At 43.4% G+C, this 11,707-nt stretch overlaps 1 protein-coding gene across 2 annotated transcripts in view; it reads left to right on the top strand.

The window, feature by feature from the left end:
- Positions 1–5,422: 5,422 nt before the first annotated feature.
- LOC119291495 (MADS-box transcription factor 1-like) overlaps positions 5,423–11,707 on the top strand; it is a 32,998-nt gene continuing 26,713 nt past the window's right edge. Inside the window, exon 1 of one of the 2 annotated variants that reach the window (XM_037570259.1) lies at positions 5,423–5,736. In XM_037570259.1, coding sequence (XP_037426156.1) covers positions 5,552–5,736 — 185 coding nt within the window. In that variant the 5' untranslated portion in view covers positions 5,423–5,551. The remainder of the gene's footprint in view (positions 5,737–11,707) is intronic. The other variant, XM_037570258.1, reaches the window with a different exon arrangement.

Genomic DNA, 11,707 nt, shown 5'->3' with positions numbered 1-11,707 from the left:
TAGAAAATCCTACAATTGCTCAAGAAATTTAAATTTGGAAGAAAGGAGTTCATATTTGGCTTAGTTGTCTATTCACCCCCCCCCTCTAGAAATACGTATCAATCCTAAAAGTGTGACTAACCTGGCAAATCTCTCTCTCTCTCACCCTCTAAACTTTAGTAGTTGGATATCACTGAGTAGAGTCATATGTTAGAATTGATCGCAAGAGGTGATTGTGATCATGGCGGTCGCATCAGCATAGTTCATTTTAACCAGGATTTGGGGCGGGGGGGGGGTACCTTCATATGTACTTAGCAACAAAACACAAATGAGTATTATACTGCATAAGTTAGAGAATGTTATCCAATGCGTTTGGCTATCTAGGTAAAGGCGTTCCACCATAAGATGGTCAGTATTGCTAGTGACCGGACAAGGGTCAGTATTGACGGCAATACTACTAGGGGTGGCGGGTACCGGTGCGATTTGCCTGCTCGGGTGATGGATATGGGAAGAGATCTGCACCTGAATGAATGTGCAGGTACATGTGATGAGCAAAATAAAAATAAATGGATGCAAATTTAGTCAAGCCAGATGTCTAGTACTTTGCAGACCGAGTGTGCCTTTTGGCCATTGAAGCGCTCCATTTAGTTGAGAGTTCTATCTTGAGAACAAAGCTCACATGCATAGTATTGAACAAAGCTATGGGATAGTCTCGATCCTGCACACTCTATTGGAAAAGGCGGCACCTAGGAGGCGCTTAGGCACGCTTAGTCGCTAGGCAATGACCAAACGTCTCTCCTAGGGCATAGGCAAAGCTCTAGGTAGGTCATGCAAGAAATTATCCACTCAACTGATAAATCATGTCATATTACACATACATGCCAAATGGGCTATATTTCAATTGCAGTAGATGATAGTTTACTCACTTATAAGAAATAAATTAATATTGATACACGTATAAGAGCCCATCTGATAGCCAAAACTATACGTCCGCCTAGGCTATGTCTGGGCCGCTTAAGGGCCACCTAGGCGCTGGGCGAAGGCCAACCGCATTGCTTACGCCTAGCTTTTTTCCAACCTCAACCAACATGTTGATGAAGATAAGAGGCATCACATGCCTATAGATGAGTGAACGACATCCTTGTGATCCATGAGGCACTGCAACCGGATCTCCAGGAGGGCATGAGCTAAGTGGCATCACAACCTCACACCAACATTAGTAGGTCGATCAGGAGATGGACGTGAATTTGTTTAGGATGAAGTCGTAGGGCATCGGTATGTCACAACATGCAACCCATTCTAGCCCCAAAACCACCCTACGCACAAGAAAAAGATAGTTCAACGCAACACCTCAGGAAGGAGACATTGCCCTCAAGTTTCATCGTCACTAAGCATTAAGCCAGATCCACACACCCAACTAGATAACGAAGTAAGATTATGTCGATGCAAAAGTTCCCAAGTTCAAACCGGGCAAGAGGGACCTGAAAGCAGCAGCTCAAGGTGAGATACAGGCTTTAGAATGCTACTAGGCTACCATAGATGCTCCACATGAGGCACCCACAAGCACACAACATTCTATGGGTGGGGAGAAGAGCACCATGAGAGTGCATCCTAGAGGAGAATGGCACTTACAAGCATCATTGCAATTGGTTCCAACCAAGGATAGACGCGAGTTTTCACATGAAACTACCTTGACCTCTACCCTTCCTGCACGAGTAGACGACCCTGGCTACATTTGGCAGCCATCTCCATCAATATCAAGATAGAGAACATTGATGCAACACGAGGATAACCGGAGATGCCTCCGCTGGGCTAGATCTAGCCTGTAGATTCGGGACAAACATTGGTGGCACAACTCACACTAAGCCAAGAAGGCCTGAGAGTGACCAAACCCATGTAGCTTTTGACATCGCGCGTGTGCTGAGGATAGAGAAAGCATCCACAAAATTCATTGCTAAATACATTCGTCGGGAAGCTATTGTTGCACCTCCATGTTAGCCACACATATCCGAGTAGCGGGATCCAACAAATGGCGGAGGGGGAGATCACATGATAATTTAACATGATAATTAAGATACACATTAAAGCAAACTCTTCACGCCAGACATTTACTTTATCTATTAATATCACCGCAAAATGTCTATGGAAAGAATTTAGATTTATCTTGAACATGTGTTCTCGCTAATGGTATATTTACACGCTTGGTCCAAATTAAAATGTAAGGCCTACATTATAGCTCATCGGTGTTCAAGGGTGGACTAGTTGTGTGAAGGAAAACGCAACACCGAGTTCTTCCATGCTCGGGCTGCTAACCGCAAGCGAGCCAACAGAATTCAGTGTCTGGTCTGTGATGATGGGTCTTATTGTGACACTCGAGGGGAGATTAAACGTATGGTGCAACAATTATATGAGAAACTTTTCACTTCTGAACCTTGTGATGCCACTGATGCAGTTCTTGATGCTATCCCTCAAAAAGTTTCTCCTAAGATGAATGAGGATTTAAGTGAGCCCTACACTAACAAGGAAATCAAGGTTGCTTGGTTCCAGATGGGACCTACAAAGGCTCCAGGACCGGGTGGTTTTCCAGCACTCTTCTACCAGAAGCATTGGCACTTCTTAGGAGAGGAGATTTGTCATGTTGTGAGATGCTTTTTGGAAGGAAGTTCAATTTCGAAGGGTTTTTATTGACTCGGTGATCTTATTCCTAAAGTCACATGGCCCAAGCACCTCAAGAACTTCTGTCCAATTAGTCTATGATATGTTCTTTACAAGATTGCCTCCAAGGTTTTGGCCAACCATTTGAAGTTATTGTTGCATGTTGTCAGCTCTGAGTTTCAAAGTGCCTTCGTGCCTGGAAGATTGATCACAGACAAATCTATCATTGCCTTTGAATCTCTACATGTACACTATCAGACAACAGTGAGCTAAACAACATTTCTTTGCCTTTAAGATTGATATGCTAAAAGCTTACGACCGAGTTGAGTGGAGTTATCTTCATGGCTGTCTCTCCCGCCTTGGTTTTAACCATACTTGGATCAACTCGGTGATGAGGTGTGTTACCAATGTCCGCTATGCTGTCAAGGTTAATGGTGAGCTTACTACACCTGTAGTTCCATCGAGTGGGATTCTTCAGGGTGATCCCATCAGGCCCTATATGTTTCTGCTCTGCACTAAACAAATGCCTAGTCTGCTACTTCGAAAGGAGAGTTGTGGCGAGCTACATGGCATTTGGAATGGTCACTCTGGTCCTCCTATCTCACATCTCCTGTTTGTCGATGACAGTATCTTATTTGCAAGATCTGATGCACGTAGTGTGGTGGCTCTGGAGTCCACTCTCGACCTGTATTGCTCTTGTTCTGGCCAGTTAATAAAAAACGACAAGTCTTCTTTGTTCTTTGGTCATTGTTGTTCGAAGAGTTTTAAACAAAGAGTGGAAGCTAGTCCGGGAATCTCTAATGAAGTTTCAATGACACATACCTCGGTATGCCCACCGAGGTGGGTAAATCCCGTACTAGTATCTTCAAGTTCTTATCGGATAGGGCTTGGCGATGTGTTCTTGAATGGTCTGATCGCCCAGTCTCAAGAGCGGAGAAAGAAACATTGCTGAAATCTTTCATTTCCAGGTGATCCTGGCTTTCATCATGAGCTGCTTTGAACTCCCAAAGGGTACTTGTGGAAAGATTTGACAAATTATTGTGGATGAGTGGTGGGGCGGATGAGAAAAATAAGATACACTGGAGATCATGGGACTGGCTCTCAACGCCCAAGTCACTTGGCAGGATGGGTTTTCGAGATATGCACATCTTCAATATGGCCATGCTGGGCAAACAAGGGTGGCGATTACTTACTGATCCAAACTACTTGTGTGCTTGTGTTTTAAAAGGCTGGTATTTTCCGCACACGAATTCGGCCCTGAGGTTGGCTTCTGCCACTTGGTGCAGCATTCTTGCTGCCTTGGACCTGCTAAAGAAAGGAGTTCAATGGGGGATTGGGGACGGCAGTGGCGCCCACATTCTCGCTGACCACTGGATTGCATTATCTTCGCCAAGTGTTCTTCAGCCGGTCTCTCCTATTCCTGCCAATGCTAAAGTTCAGTGCATAATTGATGAGGACATCGGTCCGAATGAAGAGACAATGTGTGCCTTCTATAGGAATGACATTGCCTTTGAGATTCTTCGGATCCCAATCAAAAGTCATGGCGAGGATTTTGTTCGACGGTCTTTCACAAGGTTTGGGGAATATATTGTATGATCAGCCAACAATTTGGCCCGAAACCATTATTTGTTTATAGAAACCTATATTGGAGGTGTTATGGCCCGTGCAAAATAAAATATGTCCATGCCTTATGTAAATATTGTTCAGCTTATTCCAAGGTGGGATGTAGATGTACCATATTTTGATTGAAGGCAAATGATTATTTGTCAATTTATTTGAATTAAGAAATTGATATCATGTCATAACATTGTGAATCTAAGGTCCCGCTTGGAGCAAAAGGAAATCTTGGAGTTTCGAAGAATTAAAATTCGTATAGGAAATATTTCTACAATGACATTCGGAACAAAGGAATGGTTCTTCAAGATTCCTATGAAATCTATGGAATGGAGCGATTTATAGAAATTTGGGAGGAAATCAAACGTGAGGTTTTACCTAATGTTCTTTTTCTCCTTATGTTTAGAACTCACGCTTTTTTCTGTGCGGTTTCAAACGGTTGTTTTGGAGTATTCTTGAAGGATATTCAGGCGAATCATGCATTGTTTCTTCGTTCCCACATTCAAAAAATAAAAAACAGGGCCTAATTCCATCTTTTTCAAACTAACTTAGATTCCTTCGTGCTCCAACTCAAGGACCGAAATACAGGAAGCCTGCCAGGAATCCAGCACTAGCTACCTTTGAGCCTGTGAAGGGGTTGCCCAACATTTCATTCTATTTTCCAGTATAAAAACAAGCAAAAGGGTCCCTGACGAACCGCAGCAAAAGAGAGGAAGAGCCAGAGCGAAATTTAAGATAGTTCAGAGAACTGAAAAAAATGAAGGAACACTTGTTCAGACTTCAGCGAGCTGCGAAAGTAAAGATAGTTGAGACTTGAGAAAGCTGACAGGAAAGAGAAGTCCTACGAAGCCCTAGAAGGCTAGCCGCTAGCAGCAATGTCATAATGAAGTCGTCTATTCATCCACACGGCCGTCGACACGTGCCCCCGTCCTATCCCGCCTCGACCGAACTATCCATCTCCCACGTCTGCTCTCTGATGTGCGGCCACCTTTACTGGCCCCCATTTCCTCGCTGTGGATATGGATTCCGGTCCGGATCGGCACTGTTGCGTGTCCAGCGAGGGCGTGGGACTAACGTTACATCAAGTCATCAATCACCCCCTCCACCACCACCTTCGCCAGAGCTACAGTGAGAGAGAGACGCAAACGGGTGGACGAGCTAGTAAATCATTGGTACAGTAATTGTGAGAGAGCGAGAGAGACTTGAGCACCGAGCAAGCAAAGCATACGATCAGACATCCCTCTGCTGGCGGCAAGAAGTAACAGGAGAGAGAGAAAGAAAGGGAGGAAGAGGAAGGAGGAAGATGGGTCGGGGAAAGGTGGAGATCAGGCGGATCGAGAACAAGACAACCCGGCAGGTGACGTTCACCAAGCGCCGGAACGGGCTGCTCAAGAAGGCCTACGAGCTCTCGCTGCTCTGCGACGCCGAGGTCGCCCTCGTCATCTTCTCCGGCGGCGGCCGCCTCTTCGAGTTCTCTAGCTCCTCATGGTACGTAACTAAACCAACCCTATCCGTTCATCTTCTTTTTCCTTCTCTTTTGGTCTCACTTGATCTATGCGTTCGTCAAGATCTGGTCAAACAAAACTCTGATTTTCTTGCCTTCAGTTCAATTAACCAAGAACATGAGAAAACATCCTTATTTTGCGTGACGAGCGAGTGTCCCTTCCTTTTTTTGTGCGTGGAGTGTTGCAGCTCCGGAAAGGACAACTGAACTAGATAGTGATAAGCGTCGGATCTGTTGACCACATCGATCCTGAGGTAGATTTCTGGAGTTCGCGACGGACAGCTATTCAGTACATGTACACCCTATCATAATTACTCACATTACTTGCTATATATATAATCATTTAAAAAAACATTACTTGCTATACTCGGCAAGAACAAGAAAGTGGTCCATGAAGTTGCTGCTTATTCCTTCCATATTTAGAGGATATTTCGCTGGCCCATGCTCTACTCACAAGATCTCTATCTCCTCCGCATATGCTCATCAGATCCATACATTTCTCACCCAAAATGGTAAATCTAGTACACGTACACAACGCCGGCTGGGCTCATGTCGTCAACAAAATTAAAGAAGAAGCGAGATGTGGGCTTTGGCTGGAACTATAAGCTAATATAAGCACCTTTAGGAACCTTTTATGCCGCAAGTAATTTCGATCTTGTTTCCTGTCCTTTTGGGGCTTGGCTGATGCCGGAACCTTTGTTTCTTGTACCTAAAACTCTCCTTGCTTTAATGAGAAGGCAAACATCTTGCCATCGCTTCAGAAAAGATACTCAAGAGTTTGGCTTACTCTAGGATGTGGTGAGAAGCTGAGATCTGTGATCCATTTACTGTTCCATTAGTTGCTGTTCCACTGAGGGCAGCAGCAGCTCGATCCCCGGAAGTTGATCTACTATCTTCACTGAGCCGAGCCCCGTGTAGAACTACCCGTTATTCCGCGCACTGACTGCCGAACCGTCAAAGATATCAAGTGAACTTTCTTATTGCACGTCATGTCGTCAAAGCAACCCAGCTTAGCTTGCATGCAATATACCGATTGAAGTAGGTATATATGTGAGTAGTGTTTACTCCACCACGTGCTAAACTGGGTGAACTGATGCATGCACAGTACATTAAATGATATACATGCATGCGAGAAAATGTATACACGGTTAACTTTGCTCTCTCACGAGGATCTTATTACTAGGAGCAATTATGCTGTTCTACCAGATGGCGTGTGTATACTTGTGAAAAGAACATTACGTACTAGCTAGACATAAACATGTGTATAACCTTGCTGCGGAATGTGTTACATAGAGTCCTAAACCCCTCTGCACTAACAGGTTGAAATAGATTCAAAATCAGGATTTTTGGCTACAAAATCTGGTCCAGTGTGGTGACAATTTCAAATCTAGTTCAACTTGCCACCAGCTCAATCCCCGGAAGTTCATCTAAAAAATCCACGGTGGAACTTACTCGATCTGTAAACAACTTTTGTGAGCCTTTCTTTCAGTGTGGTGACAATTTACAGCTTTTCACGCAAGACAAATTCCAGTTCAGTTTGTATTTATGGATTTTAATAAAGTTCTATTTCATCTTTGTTTTCTTCTTCTTCAGCTTAAAGATCATTTTCTACTCCGATGACATTCTTTCACTACTTAGATCATTTCTAAGGTGACATACTACAATATCATGTGTTCAGTCTAAATGTTATTAGAAGTATTGACAGATAATAGTTTTTTGGATAATGGAAGATTAGCTCTCCTTTCGTTTGCACCTTACACGCAGTCATGACAAAGCCTGTTGCTATACCTGCACCCATGTTGGGGCATAAATCCCGTGATAACTTGTTGATGTCCTCCATAATGACCTTTTGCTGGTCTGTTCGCTGCAACATTGACCATAACCTCATCTAGTTGATAGATAAGTAAATAGCCTGCAAAGGATTGAAAACAATCATTTATTCAAACAAAACATCATTATGGCAAAGCTAAATGGACCAACACGATTCTAAAAAAAATGGACCAACACAAAGCACCAAGACCAATACAAAATAAGTGATCTTAGAGCCCCCAAAATCTTATGATGCTAGTTCCAAACACATGAGGAATACAATTAGGGGGTAGGGGGGATTTTAAATTACAAGCCAACAAAATGAGCAATCAAATTAGACGAGCAAAATGACAAGCAAGGAAAAGTTGACCGATGTAGTAAGAAGAGCCTTGTACATTGAGCTGACCAAAAAGATGAACCTCTTGGAGCCTTGTATAGTCTAGCCTGATAAATAAGACATCTAAAGACATAGTTGGCCTCATTGAGTTGAGCATTTACAAATCGTGTATAGTTCCCACTCCCTTAATATGGGACAACAATAGGAGACTGAAACTTGATATTAGCTTGGGCACTGCCCATCACCTCTCGAACAGAAATACGCTTATGTCAAGCAACTTTAAAAATATGCGAGAATTCAAATTTTAGTACTCTATGGGTAAGGATAGAAAAATCATCTTTGAATCTTGATCTCCAAGAGGCAATGGTGGACACAATGCCCCTGAAATACTTATCATTTTTTTCTGTCCACAGAGTCCAGGACGCAACCAAAAAGATGTCCTTAAACATGGGCTTGCTCCAAAGTTGCTTCGCTTGGGTGATCATATGGAACCTTGAGGTAGAGGGACCGATCAAATATCTAGGCTAGCCCGAGAAGATTTGCTAAATTGGTTACCAAAGATCATGTGCTCAATCGTTTCTGCAATGTGCAAATCCATATAACAGACAATCCATGTCACCGCCAATATTGTAGTGTCTTCGATTAAGCATGTAAAGGGTATTTAACCTACCATAGAGCAGGAGCCAACCAAAGGCCTTAATCTTTAGGACACTTAATTAGAATTCTAGATCCATCTATATGCCTAGTGGGCTTGAACAACTTTAAAGTAAAAGGCGTACTAGTGACTAGATTTAAACTCTCTTGAGCCCCAAACATAGTGCCATATATCATGCATGGCTTCCTCAAGAACTATGTGGGTCGTCAAGGGTTGAAGTTCACGAACCTCTGCATGGGCATGTATGGAAAGTTGTAGGTGAAATGCCTCCCCAACAGCCACAATCCCCAAGAAATCATTGACATAGATATCCTCCGAGGAAGCAAAAGAGTAGGACGTTGGGTGGGACACAAAAAAATGGAAAATAAATAAATGAAAAAGGGTGGGACACAAAGCAAGTCGTATAGAAGTACCACAATGCACAACAATCCGAGAGGCGCCTCGGAATACAGGGCTAAGATTCATAATATCTCGCCACCAAAAGGACCCACAAGGGTCAACAACATGCGGAATTTTTGCAGCATGATAGATTGACCAAATAAGATTTGGGAGTTACATACGGTTATACAATTTGTGAACATATTTCATGAGGAGGGCATCACATCCAACCTGAAGATTAATAACACCAAGGACACCGTGAGTTTTAAGGCGACATGCCATATCCTGCTGCTAATTAATTGCATTGGTCTCCTTGCTCGGTTTTCTTACATAGACTTCTCCTTCCGATTCTGACTAGGAGCTCTATAATTTTTGGAGTAAACACAAGAATGCATAGAGAAAAGGTTGTTAGCGAAGTAATGGCACGTTTAGAAGGGACAGTTTTCCACCATAGGAGATCATAGACAATGTCACTGAAAGTTTTGCTCCACACGTACAACTAAGGGCATCAAATCTTGAATTGTGGGGCAAGTTGTTCTGCAAGGATGGCCAAGGTATGTGAAAGGTGTCACACTATGACACAAACAAATATCTTAGATATGGACTGATCAAGGCAGCCTCAGTGCTGATTGGAATGAGTGATGACTTATGGAAGTTGATACTAAGCCTAATTGAAATAGCATAACAAGTCAAAATGTGTTTAACCCGAACAACTTGAAGGGGGGCATGCCGGCAGGACCAAAACCGTATCGTCAATATATTGAATCATATGGTAATATATTTAATCTGAGCAACTTCTAGGATCGCCAACTCTCAACACCATCATCGCTTCACAACCGTCAAAGTCGAGAGCCCAGTCCCCTCTTGCCCAGGCTTGAGGGAACCGTATGGCCGGACAATCTGGACCACACGGGGGCAAGAGCGTACCGACCTGAGGAACAATCCAACCCACCGTAGATCTATGCCGCTACCGAAGATAAACCGAGCCCCATCAGGAACCAACCGAGCTTGTCGCTGCACAACCAGCAACCCACTGCCCAAGACGGAGCCTCCAAGGAGAGAACAATGCTTAGCACCGCCACCACCCAATCACAGGGATTTGGTGTTTTCACCTGGGGCACAAGGGAAGGAGAGAGCATTGGAAGTTGTACCTGATTGTTGTGACCAAGGGGAAGAATGGCACCTGAAATGCCATCAACGTCATGTCCGCCATAAACGACAAGGGTTTTCCTCAGACAAAGGCTCCTAGACTAGCACCCACCAGGTCAGCTGTGAAGTCCCGCGAGAAAGGACCGCCGCGCGGGGATCCCGTCGGCTTCCACCGGCAGTGGCTAGGGGGGAGCGGGGAAGGAGGAGGTAGCGCTACAGAACCTAGGTCGCTCCTGATTCTTCGACCCTAATTAAATGTTGTGAAATACTCATGAGCTACGTACACGTTAAAATGTGTGAACAAGAAAAATGAATAAATCTTTGCAAAACTGAGAGATTGAAACTTTTAAATGCTTGCTTGCACCAGCTCCAGCTACACTATTGTACCTTTGCTAGTGACCGAGAATCGTGCATGACATTGTATTAGGAAGAATATTGTGAATATATACTCACTCCGTCCCAAAATAAATATCTTAATCATAGTACAATTTTGTACTAAAGTTAATATAAGTTGAGACACTTATTTTGGAACGGAGGAAGTATATTCTTAGGGATGGTTGTTTGCATCACAATGATGCAGAGGCCACAGGTTTTAACCTCATTTATGGAAAAAAAAATCTAGTCTTGGGTAGTTTAGAAAAAACCTGACATTTGGGACCCCCTGCTTTGACTAATTGCACAGATTAAAATTTACCCCCTTTCACCATATTTGACCCGCAGACAAACCAGAGACGCTACTACAAAATAGACCATCTCAGTTAGCTTACAAATCCCATTGTTGGTGTGTATACGTGTAATGTGGCAACCAGTTAGTGATTCCAGGGGCTTTCGTGAACTGGTGATGAACTGGATAGGATAGAGTCTCTCTGATCGATGACCAGGAATAAGATAATAACTCGTATCTCGGCCGATTCTTGCCACCTGTGAAATGACTAAGCGTAGGTAGTTTTCCCACATGCAAAACTTCATGGGATAACTCTATGACAATTGGATCTGCGGATCATCTGATGATTCTTTTTCCCCTTACCAGTAATTGTTACATGCAATGCACGTCACTATTCATGTCCAAAATAAAATTCACGTTAATATTGTGAAGGAAATTAATTGCACATTGATATTCGGTAGGACATCAGTTATGCCTTAATTACATGGTTTGTATTGACATTGGTATTTGGTATTATACTAATTGCATGGTAAACATGTTAAACGGTCATCATTGGAGCAATCCAAATCACTGGATTGACACGAATTGATGGTCCAAATTAACTAGATCTGCCATTTTAGATCGTTTTATGCTTCATCCTTTGGGGGAGGCGTGGTCATATATTAAATAACACAAGTCCTTACAAAAATGACATTTACATAAAAATAAGATTACATCCAAATTCTTAGGGGTGCCAAAATCTTCGTCCTCCCGAATCCACCAACAGCACGCCATGAGCAAAGCTCGATGCCTCCTCTGGCCTCCGCCTCGGCGGAGCTAATTTATTTAAACCCAGGAGCTTTTATAAGCAACCGGGGAGTGGTCAATGTAGACCAAAAGATATCAGCGATCACAATATGTGTAGCAAATCGCTGTCCCGGAGAACAAGACACCGAAAAGAGCTTGTAGATACTCCAGAGACCA

The sequence above is a fragment of the Triticum dicoccoides genome, chromosome 4B (assembly GCF_002162155.2).
Source record: "Triticum dicoccoides isolate Atlit2015 ecotype Zavitan chromosome 4B, WEW_v2.0, whole genome shotgun sequence".
Lineage (NCBI taxonomy): Eukaryota > Viridiplantae > Streptophyta > Magnoliopsida > Poales > Poaceae > Triticum > Triticum dicoccoides.
The sequence above is the reverse complement of the archived record's forward strand: the minus strand, read 5'-3'. Positions and strand labels throughout refer to the sequence as shown.